The 21014-nt window shown below is 39.2% G+C and overlaps 2 protein-coding genes across 2 annotated transcripts; both read left to right on the top strand.

Moving 5' to 3' along the window:
• Positions 1-10942: 10942 nt before the first annotated feature.
• lap3 (leucine aminopeptidase 3) lies at positions 10943-15300 on the top strand. The gene is made up of 13 exons (XM_083909128.1): positions 10943-11095; positions 11500-11615; positions 11916-11970; positions 12044-12149; positions 12237-12396; positions 12992-13156; positions 13256-13414; positions 13500-13624; positions 13953-14041; positions 14139-14241; positions 14465-14544; positions 14635-14747; positions 14838-15300. Exons 1-13 carry the CDS (start codon positions 10982-10984, stop codon positions 15022-15024), a joined length of 1572 nt encoding a protein of 523 aa, XP_083765254.1. The 5' UTR covers positions 10943-10981; the 3' UTR covers positions 15025-15300.
• Positions 15301-15897: 597 nt separating this feature from the next.
• med28 (mediator complex subunit 28) lies at positions 15898-17701 on the top strand (the record flags this gene model as incomplete). The annotated part of the gene is made up of 4 exons (XM_083909194.1): positions 15898-16062; positions 16722-16788; positions 17047-17159; positions 17403-17701. 4 exons carry the CDS (start codon positions 15898-15900, stop codon positions 17604-17606), a joined length of 549 nt encoding a protein of 182 aa, XP_083765320.1. The 3' UTR covers positions 17607-17701.
• Between the last annotated feature and the right edge of the window lie 3313 nt (positions 17702-21014).

A 21014-nucleotide genomic window follows, 5' to 3' on the forward strand; every position in this document is an offset into this window, starting at 1 on the left:
TGTTCCTGGACTGTTCCCCCCCAAAAAACCCTACAAGACTCAGATTACATTAGAAGACATGGCGCCGCTCACACTCAGTGGAAAACTCGTTTTTTCCCTTTGAATTCTCCTCCCAAAAAACATTTCCATTATAATTAAATGTTTATTTTGCAGTCAAAACTTCCAAATTATAACTTTTTTTAAAAATGATTTGATAAAACAAAATAACTCTAAATTCCTTCCAATAAATTACTTTTTTCTTTATAAGTAAAAAAAAGAAACAGGTTTAAACTCAACTGATAACAACTATATGTTTATGTGTATTCAGTTTAATGCAGATGTTGATTACATAATCTCTGTGTTTTGGTTCGTGGTTGCCATGACAACAGGGCTCCTACAGAGAAGCAGAGGCTTCAATGAATCCAACAATGTAAAACAAATGTATTAGACCACCTGTCATCAAACATCAATATTTTTAGAAATCTTTTCAAAAACTAAAACTGTTATTGTTATTGCAATATATTGATTATGACAGAATCGTTGTATGGTGATATTATTGGTATCGTATCGTGAGGTATTCTGTGATCCACACTCCACACTTCACCATAACAAGAAAAATCTACTTATTTCCACACACTTCTTTTTTTTTTTTTTAATCATCAGTTGAGTTTTACACTTTTAATCTCAACTGATAACCAATAATTTTGCAGATGTTGGTTACATAATCTCAGAGTGTTTTGGTTAGTGGTTGCTATGACAACAAGGCTCCTATAGAGAAGCACAGGCATTTCAGGACCCCAAAGACATGTAGAGTGCGAAACTAATTTCTAATTTACAAGACCACCTGTCATAAAAATCAATATTTTTGAAAAAATAAAAAAACTGGCAAATAACAAACTGAATTCCCCTTTATACCCAAATTTGAGCCACTTAAACAAATGTTTCTGTTCATAAATGCAAGTAAATAACTATACTATGACATCTTAATCAAAAAAATAATAATTTGCTTTACTATTTTTCCAAACTCAGAAGATTTTCACTTTAATATCGCAATTAAAGAGAACAAAATAGCTTGATGTTTGTAGAAGCAACAGGTCTTCAATTTAAAAAAAAAAAGAAGAAGAAAACCACTGTTTTAACCCGCATCTGACGCCAGATGGCGACAAAGAGCCTTCTTAGTCGCCTGTTGGTGACGTCATTGAAAAAGATGACTTCCTGTAACAACACATATAAACTAATGGCTATGGTCCATTAAATAAACCATTAAATTGATCATTTTAACCTATTTTTCAGCTTACTGTATTCACTATTGGTTGGTTTTGCCTTTTATTTATTTATAGTTCAAATGGAATTTATTTTTGATTTATTCGTTATGGAGTGTTCCACGTAGACATTGCTACGGTGGCCCGGAAGTGAAAATCACCACCACAAATAGGAAGAAAACACCAACAAATAACAAACAAAACACAAATGCAAATTACAAAACACATAAAAAAGTGGACTCCTCCTGACTTAGTGTAGTCCACACCCACCCCTCTTGATAAATCTAATTGGAATCATCCACTTCCTGTTTGCCAATCAGACCTTCCACACATGGAGCCAGCAGGAGCAGGAGGAGACACACAGGAGGACGAGGAGCAGCAGCAGCGGAGACAAACATGTGGTAACTGCTGCTTAAAAATGATCCACACTTTTCTTAGATGTTCTATTGACGCTCTGTTTACAACTGTTGTTAACATCCGACCTGAGTGATCTGATCACAGGTGTTCAGATTACACCTAGCTGCTGCTAATGTGACGTCACTGCTCCACAGTAAACACACACCTTTAATTTAATTTCTCTTCACATACAAATGATACAGGAAATGTTAATATTATTTTCCTTGTTTGGTCCAGAAAATGTTTGAAAAATGTTCATCAATGTTTCGCAAACCTGGAAATGATGATTTCTTAAATGTCTCTTTTTTTTATCCACAAACCAAAAATGATTCAGTTTTAATTATTTCTTTGTTATAAGAAACAAAAAAAGTTCAACATTTGTAATAAAAAACACAATAACAATTAATCGATTATTAGTATTTGGCAATTCATTTAGTAATGGTTTAATAATGCAGTAATCGTTGCATCCCTACTTGTTTCATATATCTATATATTTTTTTTAAAGAGACACCATGATACAATTTATCACTATATTTGCAAAATCATATATTGTGTTATGCTGACATCGCTCGTGAAAGTGAGCACTTGGCACCATCTAGTGGACTTAAATATTAATTTATTTAGTGACTGAGTTACTTCTAAACACTTCTGTTCAATGTTGTCACAATGTGTCTCCGACCACCTCCCGCAGTGGTTTGGCAGATCAGATAACATTCTATCATAGAAGTCAAGGAGGTAGAAGCTATTTCAGTCTACTATTGTAGACACATTTCTATGTCAGGTGTAAACCAACAACATCTTTTTCTCTGAACAAACTAGGGCTGAAACAATTGTTTTTTTTAAAGAATTAAATCTAGATTTCTGATTTTACAGCTTCTTAAAGGTGAATATTTTCTGTTTTTTTTGCTCCATAAAAACAAAGAAATCATTCAAACTCAGTCATTTTTGGTTTGTGGGCAAAACAAGACATCAAGATTTTCCAGGTTTCAAAAAAAAACCTGATCAACATTTTCGTACATTTTATGGACCAAACCATGAATCCAGACAATAATGCACAGTTTAATCCATTATGAAAACAATGGCTAGTTGCAGCCCTAGAACAAACACAAATGATGTACATGTGTATTTGTTTATGGAGCAGTAAAGTAGGATTCACCTGTGATTTCATCACCTCAGACGGACGTTAACAGCACTTGTCAACAGAGCCTCTGTTTAATGTGTCTGCATTGATTTTCATTGTTAACATGTGACTTTAGTGAAAACCACATTCACCTGTTTGCTGCTTTTTCATGCTTCAGCCAGTCCAACTCAACTGCAGCTGTTTGGAGCTCTTCAGTGTTGGGATGTTAACACAGAAACTTGATAAACACTCATTTTTATCTTTATTCAAACACATTAGATGATCCATTTTTATCTCACTGCACCTTCTAAATACCATTATTGTTCACTACTTGACTCATGTTTGAGCCACTCCCACATTTATACTAAAAACCGACTGCAGTTAAAGGGATAGTTTGGGCTTTTCTCAAGTCTGCTACACATCATCAACACTGACTTTGTCCATCAAGCAGCCTGGAAGCCACACACTTGCTCTGCCTGATAACATGGCTGACAGCAGGGACAACCTTTTGTCTTTGTCCTTCTGTCCCTGCTGACAGCCACGTTATGAGTGAGAGTGAGTGTCTGGAACACAGGCTGCTTGATGGACAAAGTCAGTGTTGATGATGTGTACAAACTTGAGAAAAGCCCAAACTATCCCTTTAACTGCAGCTGTTCGTCGGTGATAAGTATAAATGTGGGAGTGGCTCAAACATAAGTCAAGTAGTGAAGAAGTCACCTAAACATGGATCATCTAAAGTGTTTGAATAAACAATGTTTATTGTCCAAAATGAGTGTTTAACAAGTTTCTGTGTTAACATCCCAACACTGAAGAGCTTCAAACAGCTGCAGTTGAGTTGGACTGGCTTCAGCATGAAAAAGCAGCAAACGTGTGAATGTGGTTTTCACTAAAGTCACCTGTTAACCATGTAAAAATGATGTGCACACATTAACGACACAGAAGTCTAATTAATGTGCGGATGATTTTTAAGCAGCAGTTACTGGACACCTGGACCCCAACTGTTTGGTGGACTTTCCAGGGGGTGAACCCTTGTCATTTTTTAATGGATTTTTTATGAATTTATGGGGGGAAAAATGGTTTTAATAAAATGGCATAACCCCCACCTGTCATATCTCTGAGGCTCCGGGGGGACACGAGCCCAGCCCCGTTCTCCCAGCCCCCGTGCCACCACATGCACCACCACCTGTGAGTAATCTCTTGGGACCACGAGGTGGATTCGAACCGGCCATCACCAGACTGGCACAACCTTACGGCTGTGACCGAAACCACTACGCCAAACATCCCTGTGAGATTTAGGAGCTCTTGGTGCTTTTCACTTTGGATGTGGAACCTTAAATGTTGGAGTATAAGGGAGTTGAACCCATAACCTCAAGATCCTGAGGACTGCTCCTTAACCAGTTGAGCTAACTCCGCACTCTTTCTTTCATTTTTCAAACTCCTATTTACTCATTTTGGTTGAATATTGTATTTAAAATCATTCCATGCAAGATTCAAACCCATGCTCACAAGAACCAGGAAATTGAATCCATAACCTCAGGACTGCTCCTTAACCAGTTGAGCTAACTCCACATGCTTTCTTTCATTTTTCGAACTACTATTTACTCTTTTTGGTTGAATATTGTATTTAAAATTCAGTTTATGCAAGATTCGAACCCATGCTCACAAGAGCCTCAGGAACTTGAGCCGTTGTCTTAGTTCCATGAGCTATTTGTCCTTGTGTGCTTTTTCCTAAACTTTGGAAGCCTTTCAATAATAGAACCCATGACTTCAACGCATTGAACTACTTGATAATGTCCGTCCGGCACATGCAGCCAAACAGTTAGTGTAATGGTTTAACCACTTGTCTTTGGAGCAGGAGACACTGGTTCGATTCCAACTTGGAACAAGTACCTTTATGCATGCAGTTTTTCTCCCCATGTGATTGACACACACATTGAAGTCTGGTTGTATGACCATCAACACTAACTTTGCTTACACACACACTGATTAACTGTGGGGGAGTGTGGCGGGGTGTGTGTGGGGGGTGGTAATACACAAACACAGGGAGAACATGCAAAACCACATGCAGGAAAGCCAATGTTCCAAACGGGATTCGAACCTTGGTTCAAAGGCAAGGTTGCAACACTCTACACAAGAGTGCTCAACAGGTTGAGCTATTTGTCCTTGTGTGCTTGTTCCCAAAATTTGGAAGCCTTTAAATAATAGAACCCATGACTTCAATGCATTGAACTACTTAATAAGGTCCGTCCGGCACACGCAGCCAAACAGTTAGTGTCATGGTTTACACACTTGTCTTTGGAGCAGGAGACACTGGTTCGATTCTCGCTCGGAACAAGGAACCTTGCTACATGGAGTTTTGCATGTTCGTTTGTGTATTACACCCCCCACTACAACCAGACTTCAATGTATGTCTGTCAATCACATGGGGAGAAAAACTGCATGCATAAAGGTACTTGTTCCAAGTGGGAATCGAACCAGTGTTTCCTGCTCCAAAGACAAGTGTGTAAACCATTACACTAACTGTTTGGCTGCATGTGCCGGACGGACGTTAATAAGTAGTTCAATGCATTGAAGTCATGGGTTCTATTATTTAGAGGCTTCCAAATTTTGGGAACAAGCACACAAGGACAAATAGCTCAACCTGTTGAGCACTCTTGTGTAGAGTGTTGCAACCTTGCCTTTGAACCAAGGTTCGAATCCCGGTTAGAACATGGGCTTTCCTGCATGAGGTTTTGCATGTTCTCCCTGTGTTTGTGTATTACCACCCCCCACCACACACCACACACCACACACCCCCCCCCCCCCCCCCCCCCACACACACCCCCCACCCCCCACACACACCCCGCCACACTCCCCCACAGTTAATCAGTGTGTGTGTAAGCAAAGTTAGTGTTGATGGTCATACAACCAGACTTCAATGTGTGTGTGTGTCAATCACATGGGGAGAAAAACTGCATGCATAAAGGTACTTGTTCCAAGTGGGAATTGAACCAGTGTCTCCTGCTCCAAAGACAAGTGTGTAAACCATTACACTAACTATTTGGCTGCATGTGCCGGACGGATGTTATCAAGTAGTTCAATGCGTTGAAGTCATGGGTTCTATTATTGAAAGGCTTCCAACGTTTAGGAAAAAGCACTCAAGGACAAATAGCTCATGGAACTAAGACAACGACTCAAGTTCCTGAGGTTCTTGTGAGCATGGGTTCGAATCTTGCATAAACTGAATTTTAAATACAATATTCAACCAAAAAGAGTAAATAGTAGTTCGAAAAATGAAAGAAAGCATGTGGAGTTAGCTCAACTGGTTAAGAAGCAGTCCTGAGGTTATGGATTCAATTTCCTGGTTCTTGTGAGCATGGGTTTGAATCTCGCATGAACTGATTTTTAAATACAATATTCAACCAAAAAGAGTAAATAGGAGTTTGAAAAATTAAAGAAAGAGTGTGGAGTTAGCTCAACTGGTTAAGGAGCAGTCCTCAGGATCTTGGGGTTATGGGTTCAACTCCCTTATACTCCAACATTTAAGGTTCCACATCCAAAGTGAACACTGAAAAGCACCAAGAGCTCCTAAATCTCACAGGGATGTGTGGCGTAGTGGTTTCGTTAACAGCCGTAAGGTTGTGTCAGTCTGGTGATGGCTGGTTCGATTCCACCTCGTGGTCCCAAGAGATTGATCACTGGTGGTGGTGCATGTGGTGGCACGGGGGCTGGGAGAACGGGGCTGGGCTCGTGCCCCCCCGGACCCCCAGAGATATGACAGGTGGGGGTTATGCCATTTTATTAAACCATTTTTCCCCAAAAATTCATAAAAAAAACATAAAAAAATGACAAGGGTTCACCCCCTGGAAAGTCCACCACACAGTGGGGGTCCAGGTGTCCAGTAACTGCTTCTTAAAAATCATCCTCACATTAACTAGACTTCTGTGTCGTTAATGTGTGCACATCATTTTTACATGGTTAACAGGTGACTTTAGTGAAAACCACATTCACACATTTGCTGCTTTTTCATGCTGAAGCCAGTCCAACTCAACTGCAGCTGTTTGGAGTTCTTCAGTGTTGGGATGTTAACACAGAAACTTGTTAAACACTCATTTTGGACAATAAACATTGTTTACTCAAACACTTTAAGATGATCCATGTTTAGGTGACTGCACCTTGTAAATATTCCTCACTACTTGACTCATGTTTGAGCCACTCCCACATTTATACTATACTAAGCCCAAACTAAGGTTTATTGTCCAAAATTTGTGTTTATCAAGTTTCTGTGTAAACATCCCAACACTGAACAGCTGCAGTTGAGTTGGACTGGCTGAAGCATAAAAAACCAGCAAACAAGTCAATGTGGTTTTCACTTTAGTCACATGTTAACAATGAAAATCAATGCGGACACATTAAACAGAGGCTCTGTTGACAAGTGCTGTTAACGTCCGTCTGAGGTGAAGAAATCACAGGTGAATCCTACTAATGTACACCATTTGTGTTTCTCCTAGGGCTGCGACGAGCCATTGTTTTCATAACGGATTTAACTGTTAACAATTGTCTGGTTGTTTGGTCCATAAAATGTTGATCAGCTTTTTTAAAACCTGGGAATGATTATGAAGCTTGATTTAATTATTTTAAAAACAATTGTTTCAGCACTGGTTTGTTCAGAGCAAAATATGTTGTTAGTTTACACCGGACATTCAAATGCACAATATTATCGGTATGGGCAGATATTGCCCCCTACAGCTATTTTTTGTGCTTATTTAATTTGCAAAATAAATATATTTCATATCCACATCTGCTGCAACATGAAAAATAGTATGTTAATTTCATTACAGAAGAGATTTAATGACCTATGTAGTTGGTCAAAAGGAAAGACATATATCGGTATTGATATTGGCCCAAGCACTCTGATATATCAGCATGTATGGGTAGAAAGTCCAATATTATGCATCCCTAAAATTACATTTTATGTGATGAGATTGTAATGCTGCATGACCACTTGCAAGTACAGGTGTAAATGAGCTCCAAGGACAGATTGTTATCCCATCTGCCAAATCACTACGGTTGGAGACACATTGTGACAATATTGAACAGAAGTGTTTTGAAGAAACTCAGTAACTAAATAAATTAATATTTCAGTCCACTAGATGGTGCCAAGTGTTCACTTTCACTAGCGTGTTCAGTATAACACAATATAATTTTGCAAATACTGCAGTAAATTGTATCATAGTGTCTGACGATTTTAAATATATGTATATATAATTATAAAACAAGTAGGGATGCAACGATTACTGCATTATTAAACCATTACAAAATGCTAATAATAGATTGTTATTTTTTGTTAATTGTTTTTTTTTTATTACAAATGTTTAACATTTTCTGGTTTCTTTGTTCTTTATAGCAAAGAAATAATAAAACTAAATAATTTTTGGTTTGTGGATTAAAAAAAAGAATCATAATTTCCAGGTTTAAGAAACATTGATTAACATTTTTCTTGACAAACAACATCATTTGTATGTGAAGCCAAATGAAATTAAAGGTGTGTGTTTACTGTGGAGCAGTGATGTCACATTAGCATTAGCAGCAGCTAGGTGTAATCGGAACACCTGTGATCAGATCTCTCAGGTCGGATGTTAACAACAGTTGTAAACAGAGCATTAATAGAACATCTAAGAAATGTGTGGATCATTTTTAAGCAGCAGTTACCACATGTTTGTCTCCGCTGCTGCTCCTCGTCCTCCTGTGTGTCTCCTCCTGCTCCTGCTGGCTCCATGTGTGGAAGGTCTGACTGGCAAACAGGAAGTGGATGATTCCAATTAGATTTATCAAGAGGGGAGGGCATGTTTTTTGACTTGCATTTGTGTTTAATTTGCGTTTGCTTGTTATTTGGTGGTGTTCTCTTCCTATTTGTGGTGGTGATTTGCATTTCAGAGGCACCCTAGAAATGTCTACGTGGAACACTCCATAACGAGTAAATCAATGTAATTCGAACTAGAAATAAATACAAGGCAAAACCAACCGAGAGTGAATACAGTAAGTTGAAAAGTATAGTGATTTAATTAAAGGTTAAGGTGATCAATTTAATTGACCGTGGCTATTAGTTAATTTGTGTTATTACAGGAATCATGTTGTTTTTACCTGATTTCCCTTATATAAATCAAATCAAATGTTTATTTTCCATTCACTGATATACTGTATGCTAGTAATAAAAAATATTGTAAAATACAGAATTTTGCTGTCACAGAACTCAGGGATTTTATATATTATTGTCCAAGAAGGGGAAACCAAGGGGAAAAACCTGATTGCAACAAGAATGAAAGAGACTCCCTCGTCCCATCTCCCAAGAAAGCACCAGCAACAAGTAAAACAAACAATCAATTCTTAAAGGTTTCTTAAAGCCTAGCACAAAATGTCTGCTGGCAGCCTGGCTGTGAGAAGTTTGAGGAAGTCCACTGCAGCTGGCATGATCGGGCCTCTTGTACTGGTACCTCCTGTGCAGGAAGAATCAGCTTCCAGGATCCACCTGGACTCACTCACACGTCATTCACTCAAACACGCACACCTGCAACCCATCTCACACATACAAGGGGTACCCTGGTGTCGTAACGACATTAAAAATATTATGACAAAGCAGGTTTTAGTTATTTATTTGTCACTCATTAACATTTATTTTATAATTTATTATCGACATATTAATGAATCATTTAGGAGAAGAGACTGACATTGTGACACTGATGACGGTGTGGACTGTTACCATGTGATGCACTGAGACCTGATCATAAAGTTACTGATAAATGTGATGAACACATGAATTAGAGTTGAAGATACACACGTTGAGTAAAAGAATCTGCAGTTAAACTTTTAACATGTTATGTTCGTAATGATATGATCATGAGTCTGCAGGTTTTCTGGCTTGATTTATTTATTTTATGATCAAGTCCCTGTCATCTGTCACATGCGCTCACTTCACCACTGATTGAAGTTGAAGATAAACATGTTGAATGAAATAATCTGGAGTTATAAAACTACTTTTAACACGTTATTGTTCCTAATAATATGATCACGTTAGAGTCTGCAGGTTTTCTGGCCTGACTTTATTTCAATATGTTGTGATTATTATATTAACCATAATCGTAATAGCAATGGAAGCAAAAAAATCATATTCATGGTTAATATTCAATGGAATTCTTTTTTTTTTTTTTAAGTCATCATAGATGTACTTAATGTCATCATTTTCTTGGACAATAATATATAAAATCTCTGAGTTCTATGAGAGCAAAATGTTGTATTTTACAACATTTGTAAATTATTAGCATACAGTATATTAGTTAATGGAAAATCAACATTTGATTTATATAAGGGAAATCAGGCAAAAACATTCCTGTAACAACACATATAAACTAATAGCCACGGTCAATCAAATAAACCATTAAATTGATAATTTCCTTTAATTGCGTCATTATATTTTTCAAGTTAATGTATTCACTATCGGTTGATTTAGCATTTTATTTCCAAATCCATGGTATAAAGCTGAAGGAAACGTGACCTCGGCATTCATGAAATCTAGCGCACGTCAGTAGCGTACTCCCATCATGCCTTTCGCTGTTCATGAACGCGCCGAGCAAATCAAGACAATTGTGTCCACCTGCAGCACCCTGGTGTGACGGAATTTTATTTTTAACTTTATTTCGACAAATAAACTTACAACAATAATTACCGTTCAAACAAAACCAAAATAAAAACCTTTATTGTATGCAAAAAGTAAATAAACCACGGCACAACTTTAACATTTAGCTTTACTCAATCACTTACTTACTTACTTCCATGGCAGATGTTTTGAAAGTTCCTTCGTGGTTAGCTAGTTTCTAGCGTTCCGAGTCGCATCCAGCTGGATACTAACGAGTTTTCTTTTCGTTTCTTCTTCTTTGGGTTTTCTGTCGGAATTCCCTGTTTCAGTGTGTAGACAAAGTTTTTTTTAATTAAATTATATTAAATTAAATTCAATTCAATTCAATTAATAAAAATAACTTACCTCACGTCAGGTTATTGTTCTCCGGGACTGCAGCTGGACGCTACTCAATCAAGAACACTCGTTCACAAAGCCGAGAGGCATTGTGGGAGTTACACTACTGCGCATGCTCCGGGGTGCCCACAACCCGGAAATAAACTAGGTCGACTGACTTGTGCTCATGTGTGCGACCTCTGTTGTTGTAGTCTCCAGCTGCTTGGACAGGTAACGATGCTTCTCGTGAGGACAGCGGCGCAGACGACTGTGCTGCTGCGGACACAGCTGCTCAACAACAGCAGCAGGAGGACATTTTCTGTCTCACACACTTTCCTGAACCAGAGGAAGGTGAGGAGAATGAAAACATAACTCTTTAAATCACATACACGCACAGTGAGTGAGTGACATCAGTGACTGTTTATCTTAGTCATCTAATAGCTGTTTCACCTGAGCACCAGTGTACTTGCATATCTTTAAGACATTTTGTGGCATAAACATTGATCAAATATTTGACCAGTAGTCCAAAACCTGGTCCTAATAAGGCAGAACCGCATTTCAGAGGAGCTAGTTAAGTTTAGGGCTAAAGTTTGAGTTGTGGATGGGTTAAGTTTAGGGTAAGGTGTTAACTGGTTATGATGAAGGTTAAGGTTAAGTGATAATGCTTTTTGTAGGCTGTTCAAATGGCACAAACAAGGTCTAGTATAAAGTACCTGTTTGTTGTTAACTGTCATTGCGTTTGTGTGTCTCTGCAGGGTTTAGTGTTGGGGGTTTTTGAGAAGGAGGAAGAGGAGGCCAGTCTTCATCTGACAGAAGCAGCCAAAGGCTTTGACCAAACTGTGTCTGGGAAACTCTCTGAGCTACTGAAAATGTGAGTCTTCACCAGCTGCAAACCAATCAGATGCATTGTTTGTATATTTCCTGATATACTTGTTTCTTATAGTAAAGAGACACTTAGTTTTGCTCATGCTTTTCCTTATATGCATCCCTTGCTTTTCCTGCTGCACGTATGAAACAAGTCTACATCCCCAGTTGTTTTAGTAATAACATTATTTTGCTCTTTATAGTGGAGATTCTATACAGACTGCAGTAAAATATAATAGTGTATTCCTAATCGGTGTGTGAGATGATCACAGGTTTTTTCAAAAAGCTCTTGTTTTTAATTTTTCAGCTCTGGACCTCCTCTGAAGAAAGGGAAAAGTAGAGTATTTTATGGAATCCATGAGGTAAGATTGAGAGAAATGAATGATATAACATCATTGCAACAAGGTGATTACATCTGTGCTACGTCACCTCCAGGACTTCCCCACTGTGGCGGTAGTCGGGCTTGGTAAGAACAATGCGGGCGTGTGTGGGGCAGAAAACTGGGACACCGGCAAGGAGAACATCAGACAGGCAGTGTCAGGTAAGGACACGTGACCTCCGCTCCATCGTAGAGGATTCGTTTGGAGGAGTTTGCTGATTTCTTTGTTGTTGTTCTGCGTGCGCTCAGCTGGCTGCCGCTTACTTCAGGACCTGGAGGTGAACCACGTGGAGGTGGACGGCTGTGGTGACTCTCAGTCAGCAGCTGAAGGAGCTGTTCTGGGCTTATTTCATTATGACCAACTGAAAACCAAGAAGAAGACCAAAGTGACAGCACAGCTTCATAAAAGGTAGATAGACAAATGTCTGTGTCGCTGTTAAAATAAAATTATAAAGGATTAGCATACAAGTCAGCAGATTAATAACAAAGAGAAGAAAACAGACACAAATAACCCTAATTTTATCTAATTACCAGTTAAATTTAGTATTGATTTAAATTTTTTAGTATTGACGTTTATAGCAATTCATGGACAAGTCCACAAGTTATTTAGACAAGCTTTCAGTTGTCTGGTGGCTTGATTTTTATTGTTTCAATGGTGTTTTTCTGTTTGTTTTATGTTTTTGTGGTGTAGTTTCATATTTGTGTTATTTCCATTATCCCTAGTCTTGTCTTATGCAACTCTGCACTTTTATTGTGAAATAACTTTGTGATTTTATCTGTGAAAAGTGCTACAGAAACAAAGTCTACTTAATATCACAAATGTACATGCATCAATGGGTGCAAAATTGGCAGGTATTTGCAAGAAAAAAGCAGAAGTAGAAATAAAACAAAACCAAAAACTGACAAACAAACCCACCATGGACATTGCAGACATCGAGAACAACTTGTTTCCTGTATAAAATGATTTCCATTGTAGTTTTGTGTAAGTGTGTTATTATTCTTAGTGCTGACTTGGTCGGATGGGAGAAAGGAGTCGTGTATGCAGAAGGTCAAAACCTGGCCCGACTGCTGATGGAAGCTCCAGCCAACCACGTCACGCCTACTGTTTTTGCCAAAACAATTGAAGAGAAATTAGCGCCGCACGCTGAACGAGTCACAGTAAATAAGAGGTTGGTGCATCGTCCCTTTATCTATATCTACTCTGTTTGTGTCTGTAAGCTGAAACAAAGACATGCTAATTAATAATAAATAATTGTGTGTTCATGCAGATCTGAGGCTTGGATAGAGGAGCAGAAGATGGGAGCATTTCTCAGTGTGTCCAAAGGTTCAGAGGAGCCCCCCGTCTTCCTGGAGCTTCATTACAACGGATCGTCTGACAGCACTCAGGCCCCGCTGCTCTTAGTGGGCAAAGGCATCACCTTTGACAGGTACCTCAGATTAATACATAATCTAGATCACTGTTCATTACTGTCTACTTCCTTGTGGTCACATGCTCCATGTCTGTGTCTGCAGTGGTGGTATTTCTCTGAAGCCGTCTGCTTCTATGGATGCAATGAGAGCTGACATGGGCGGAGCTGCCACCGTTTGTGCTTCTATTGTCACTGCAGCGGCTCTGAAACTGCCAATCAACATTATTGGTGAGTTTCATGACATTACATATCAATCCTGCAGTTTTTTTAAATATAATATTTATGATGCAATGGTTTTGAATGGTGATTTGGCATTTCCAATGATTGTTTTCCAGTTTATTTATTATTATTAAATTATGAGGGCCCAGGTTTCAGCGGAATTCAACAATTCACATGTCTATACAATTAGCATATTTTCATTATACAAAGCCCAGAAAAGAAAAAAAAGTCTTGGTGGTGAATGATTATATTATTTTACCAGTAGGATGATGAATTATGGCTAAAGAGAAATACTGTAAGTGTCCAAATGTCTGTTTCCTGCATATAATTCCATCAGGTCTGGCTCCTCTGTGTGAGAACATGCCCAGTGGAAAGGCCACTAAACCTGGTGACGTTGTAACTGCCAAGAATGGAAAAACAATTCAGGTGTGTGTGTGAGAGTGCTATGATTTGACTGTATTTGTATATTATTAGTATGCACGTGTAACAATGAATAGTTTTAACTGCTCTCTCTACATTTCAGGTTGATAACACAGACGCAGAGGGCAGACTGATCCTTGCTGACGCGCTCTGTTATGGACACACCTTCAACCCCAGAGCCATTGTTAATGTTGCTACGCTAACAGGTGGGATTTTAAACTCTGTACTAAAAGTAAAAGTTGATAATGACCTGTCAAAGAAGCAATCATGTTTAGAGGTGAGCTGGGAAGCACATTTAAGTCACTCAGAGGAACATTATTTCCATTCATGAGCCAATTAGTTCCCAGTTCAACCTATCACTGTTTGTATGTAATTCTCAGTAATCAATAATAAATACATTAAAATGCTTATTTCTTTTTTGTCTTTCAGGTGCAATAGATGTCGCACTGGGCTCAGCAGCAACTGGAGTCTTCACTAATTCTGACTGGCTGTGGGAGCAGCTTCACAAGGTACTGTGTACGCACAATAGACACATTAAACACACACACATACAGTGTCTCGGGCTCTCAGCAACCGTGTTGACTAAAGGTGTGTTGTAGGCCAGTGTCGTGACAGGTGACAGAGTGTGGCGGATGCCTCTGTTCCAGCACTACACCAAACAGGTGACCGAGAGCCAGCTCGCTGATCTCAACAACGTTGGCAAGTACAGCCGGTACGTATCTCACGATGCTCAACGAGAGCCTGCCCGAGTCTGTTTTTACGTATCTGTATTGAATTTTCATGTCTGTTCATGTCTTTGTAGTTCCGGTGGAGCGTGCACAGCAGCCGCCTTCCTGAGAGAGTTTGTCACAGCTCCTCATTGGGCTCATTTGGACATCGCTGGTGTAATGAGCAATAAAGATGAAGTTCCCTATCTGAGGAAAGGCATGTCCGGGAGACCAACGCGTACACTGGTGGAGTTTGCGGCTGGACTGACGCATCGCAGCTGAGAGATGGATGCAAAGTCTCATAGCACACAAGACTCTCATAGCATTTTCTCTGTGAACTTTCCACAGAGAGCTCGAGGGCCAAAGACCAGGGGTTCAGAATCTGTGCAGAATTATTAATAAATAGTATAATTTTCTTGGTTCTCCGATGTTTACATACAGCAAATGTATATGTCCTTTACAAACATCTGATAGTTGGACAGTCATTACATCATCTCCTTGCTGCTGACATGACCATCATACATGTGGGAAGGTGTGGATGAGGTCAGGATGGGAAAAAAATCCTATTTTTACCAAAACTGTAGTCACAAAGTTGAAAGACGGGCTGTTACTGGAATTTGTATCAATTTACATAAAATTAAAGTTAAAGAGTAAAAAAAAATGGCTGTCACAGTTTTCTAAATTCTAAAATAATAATATTGAATCATGTCTTTGTTGCCTACAGCTGAATTGTAGTAGTTAAGCTGATTTTTAGCTCCTGGCCCCAATAATATCGTATAACACCAACATTGAGTTAAAAAAAAAAGTTTTAAGCACATATTTTTGGTTTTATGTTACGTCTGTGGATGTAGTCAGTTAACGTTAACCATCTACAATTCGGTTACAGATGTCTATCTTGACAAAAGATAAACATAAATGGCAAAGGTGTAGTTTTGACTAGTAAGAATGACGTCACAGATATCTGTAGTTACAGATAGTCAAAATTGGCCGTTAAATGTTAAAACTTTATTCCCTAGCAATAAAATATATGAGACTGAGGTGATGACAGGGTGAGAAGAACTGTAATGACGGACTTTCAACGGTGGGGGGCAGCATTGCAGTCTCCGTATGAACCCCGCCGGAAGTTATTATTATTATCATTAGAAGAAGACGAAGATGGCGTCGTCTCTGAGTGGGATGTTTCCCGGTCAGCAGCCTCCTGGTGCTCATCCCGTCCCTGGTCCAGGTGGTGGACCGGGTCAGCCAGGCTTCCCCCCCGGTACCGCTGCCCGACCGCAGGGAACAAACACGCTGGTAGATGAACTGGAGGCTTCCTTTGAGGTAGGAGGTTAACGTTGCTAGCGCCCATTAGCTGTTTGTGCTAACCCCTAACAGCCAGTCACAACAGCAGCTTGTGTATATAATAAACACATTTACTCACCCAGGAGACGATATAACACATTTAATAGGTTAAAAATATCAGTATAATATGTAAGAAAGTGTTTAATTAGAATTGGCGTGTCCTTTGTTTTACAGCAGCAATATAATCTGATATGATTTTTACTGTGCATATTTATATTAAATAGGAGATGCATGTAAGTCTAATAATAATACAGTTATATGACAATTTGGAATTGGTTTGAAGTTAGTAGATCAAATGACATCGAGTTATGAAAAACATGTTTTATATTATTTTAAATGGAGATGAAACATAGCAGCAATATTTGATTTGGTCTCTAATTCCCTACATTTAGTTACCCAAAGTAAATGTAAATGGAGAAAGAGAGTTTGGCGGTCCCAAAGATATATATTATTATATATCATGTGATCCTTTATACATTCATGGATGTTAGTTGCAAACCAATGACATAGTAATGCACATCAGGGCAAATATGAAAATTCACCAGATTTTTACAGACATGCTTTGATATTCACTTTTAGAAACAAAGGCTGTTTTTTTTTTTTTTTTATTAATGTTTGTCTCTGGGTTTGTTTCGTAGGCTTGTTTTGCATCCCTGGTTAGCCAAGACTATGTTAATGGAACAGACCAGGAGGAGATTCGAACAGGTGAGTGAAGCCCTAAAAAGAAAGAGTACACCTCCTCTGTGTTTATAGTGTAAGAGACCAGAATGTGAAGAGAAAAAAAAGGAAGACGGCAACAGCGAAGACAACAAATGTAAGCACAAGAGAGGTGCTATTATGACATCATCGTCATCACCTGTGCCTGTCTTAAAGTTGCTACAATTTTTTTTTTTGGACTACATAGTCATGGGAATTTAACATTTCAGTGTTGTCCTTTTTTTACATGTGTCTTGTTAAATGCAGGTGTTGACCAGTGCATACAAAAGTTTCTGGACGTGGCTCGGCAGACGGAGTGCTTCTTCTTACAGAAAAGGCTTCAGTTGTCTGTGCAGAAACCAGAGCAGGTGGTGAAAGAGGTAAAATATTACAGACTTTACGGATCTACCCTTCTTTTTTTTTCAACTATATGCGTCCTTGAGGGTTCAATTATTTCTCACAAAAATCTGATATTTAAATGTCCTCAATGTGAACCACTTTCTATTATTATTATATTATATTTATTTGTCCTCATTTCTTCGACTAACAGTCTGTGTTTATGGACTAGTTGTCCGTCTCATTTTGTCTTTTCTCACACATGCGTTTTTTTTTTCTCACTTCAGGATGTGTCAGAGTTACGTAATGAGCTACAGCGGAAAGAAATGCTGGTTCAGAAGCACTTCTCCAAATTGCACCACTGGCAACAAGTGCTCGAGGACGTGAGTGTCCAACATCGCAAACCCTCTGACCTCCCTCCTCCTGGACCACTGGCCTTCCTGGAGCAGGCCTCTGCGAGTCTGCCCCCTGCCCCTTTAAAACCAAACTAACACGCATAAAATCAAGGAAAGTACACACCCACGCCACCATGTGCATCATGTGAAGTTATGTTTAAACAGTATTGTGTTCCACGTAAATATTATTGCTGCCGACTTTTCTTCTTCTTTTTTAAAAAAATGTAAAATAAAATACAATTTGTGAGTATTTTTAATCTGGACTGAAACATTACTTGTGCTTTTCTTATTTTGTGAAAACGAGCAGTTTTATGAGGCTGTGAAAGCACTTACTGTACATAATGTATTTAAAGAAGACCTTGATGAAGTCTGTTATTATTGATGCTATTGAAAGGTATTCTGGCCATTTTTAGATCTTGAACTACAGGTTGTGAAAGTCAGAATATTTACTGTCCATCGGTGTCTTACAAGGCTGTTAGTGGAAGTATCCATTTCATATAAAATGTAATCACTTAAACTGTCGCTTGGATCATTAAGTTTTAATATCTCTTTATTAAAACATCGACGTGGTATCTTTATAGTTGTGTCCTGACGGAGACGTGTTTATAGCAAAGCAATGCATCTGACAGCGTGCCGTCTCGAATGCATTCAGTGTCTTCACACCATGACAGACTTGTTCCTCCAGCTTCACACCTACTAATGCCTGTCCACACTGTGACAGCGCAGCCAAACACAAATCCTCAACAGACTTCTGCAGCACGGTTTTGACATGACAAAAAAAAATTGATTATTATTATATATATTATTAAGGTTATTGTAAGGGAAAAGTAAGTCCTATATTTATTTAATTAAGTCACAATAATGTCACATCAATATGTCTCCAGTTCCCCTGAAATTATGAGTTATTAGTCAGAATTAAAATTGCAGATATATCAAACTGTAATTTTAGGTAATAATAATGTAGTTGTAGATCTAGAAAAATGTGATATAATTTGTATTAGAAAGGAGGAATGGGCAATCTATTATTATTATTATTGTTGTTGTTCAGTCTTCCACAGCTAGAGGGAGCCAGTGTGTTCTTGTGGGACGTCTTGTCTGCTCCCAGGACCGTCTTTGCAGTCATGTCCTTGTTTGTGCTGTTTAATCAGCGATTGGGAAAAAAATAACAGGTAGTCTTGTTCGTCAGCCTCTCCTTCACACACACAGGGGGGATAGAGGAGGAGTAAGTGGAGATGTTGGAGGGGAAAGTAGAGCAGACATAAAATCAAAATAAACCTGGTTTGTCTCGGCGCTCGGTTCTGCTCCTGTGCGGCTGACAGCAGCAGCAGTCGGCTGGGTGCAGCAGTAGCAGCAGCCGGGCTCACACACAGTCACCGCAGTCAGTCAGTGTCAGTGGAGTCTGTGAGTGTGTTTATGACACACACTGTTGCTGTGTGTGTCTAGTGTCTGTCGTGTGTGCGGGCTTCCGTCAGCTCCAGCTCCAGCGCCCCCTCTCCTCTCCGCCACCGCCGCCGCCGCCGCCTCTGGACTGATGCTCGCCTGAGTTTTGGACCCAGAGAAAGAAGACTCTACTGTGGATATGGAATGGTGCATGCTGCTGGGCCAAGTGTGCAGCCTCTGAACAACACCACCATCATGGACAGTCACCCGCTGTAAGTGCACGTTCGTGTTTGTACACTGAACACGGACGAGCTCGTGTGTGTGTGTGTGTGTGTGTGTGTGTGTCTGTGTACGTGTGTGTTGACGTTGCCCACTTGCTGCCTGACTGATGGTGCCGCATTGACAGAGAGAGAGAGCCGGTGTGGCTGCTGCTCGGTGGCCGGGGGTGGAGGACTGGAGACCGGGGACTGAAACAGAGCCTGTCGGTGCAGCAGGCTGTTTGATGCATGTTAGCTATGAATGTGTGTGTGTGTGTGTGTGTGGGGCACGTGATTCTGTTATGAACAGCAGTAAATACTGTAATGTCATGGGTGTTTAGTTGTATATAAATGCATGTACTGCTAATACTTAAACTATTTATTATTATAATAATAATAATAACACATGATAAAGGCTGCTCAATTTCTCAGTGTTGATTTCAAACAATCCTGAATCCAGATCATATATGGATGGATCACCACTAAAATCGAATCAATTCTTCCTCCAATCAAACCTTCATTCCCACACAATTTCATTCAAATCCATGCTTTGCTTTTTGAGTAAATGGCCAATACATAACTAAATGATGTCAGTTTTTTTTTTTTTTTTTAAAGTGACAAAGTGCTTTACAGGATCACTATAGAATAAAACCAGAGCCACACATTTGACAATACACTCAAAATCCATGAAAAAACATAAACACTGTTAATTATAATGTCCATGTTTACGTCTTACTTTATCTCAACTGTTCCAGACCTAAGAACGCAAAGTTTATGGTGACATTTTTAGAGTTTAGTCTTCCTTATTATCCTAATATTCACTACTACACTTCAAGTTTACTAATTTATTGAGCACCTGGTTTAATATTGGGCTTTTCATACACAAAACAGTCTTTATTATTGCATATTACATGATAATAATCATAATAATTGCACAAAGTTTGAATGAGTATAAAAGACGCTGAAAGCAAAGACAAAAAAAAGGCGAAATGTAAGGTGTTTTTTTATATATAAACACATACATGTACATACAATTTGTCTTGAAAATCTTGGTTCCACAGCTGTGGCAGTAGACAGATTTGCAAACTGTGTCATACTTACAGACCAAAACATATGGGAAGCAGCGTCAAGGCCAAAGTGTCCTGCAGGTGGTACAGTGTATTTTAAAATGTTAACGGTAATGCAGAGACATAGAAACAAGGATCTTTATAATACTGGGCTGATAAAGCTGGTATATTTAAATATTAATCAAATGACCAGAACTGCTTGACACAATGAACCTATGGCTCTGGGTTACCATGGCAGTTGCCTGCTTTACCTGATGGATGATCAATGAATTGGCCTCTGATTGCAAAACCACTGTTGCAAAATCAGACACAACCTAAAGCTCCAGCTCCTCAAGATAAACCAGGTCACACTGGTGAAACAGATTCTCTTCTTACTCTATTTTCATCATGTGTGTGTTTTTTTATATCTGTGCTGTCCCCTGCAGGTGCACTAGACTTTGTCCACACAATCTGGACAAAGAAGATGGAGTGGAAAGGCAAGGTCCCATCACTTTCAACCATCGACACATGAGGAAGGCGTTCAAAGTCATGAACGAGCTGCGCAGGTGAGACGAAACACCGCCTTCGTCGCTCCTTTGTCATCTATCTCAAACCCTGAGGATGTTTCTTTGTCTTATCTTTAAACAAACATTTTTCTCTCTCTCTCTCCCTCTACAGCCAGAATCTGCTGTGTGATGTGACCATAGTGGCAGAGGATGTAGAGATTGCTGCTCACAGGGTGGTTCTGGCTGCTGGGAGCCCTTACTTCCACGCCATGTTCACAGGTCAGTGAGATCTTCCATCCATCCCTGGCTAAATAA

Source organism: Microchirus variegatus (genome assembly GCF_963457635.1).
Source record: "Microchirus variegatus genome assembly, chromosome: 23".
In the NCBI taxonomy this organism is placed as follows: domain Eukaryota; kingdom Metazoa; phylum Chordata; class Actinopteri; order Pleuronectiformes; family Soleidae; genus Microchirus; species Microchirus variegatus.

Coding starts and splice junctions, on each gene's coding strand:
- lap3 (XM_083909128.1), top strand. CDS start 10,982: ATGCTTCTCGTGAGGACAGCGGCGCAGACGACTGTGCTGCTGCGGACA. Junction 12,150..12,236: donor CATCAGACAGGCAGTGTCAG/GTAAGGACACGT, acceptor GCGTGCGCTCAG/CTGGCTGCCGCTTACTTCAG. Junction 14,042..14,138: donor AGAATGGAAAAACAATTCAG/GTGTGTGTGTGA, acceptor TCTACATTTCAG/GTTGATAACACAGACGCAGA.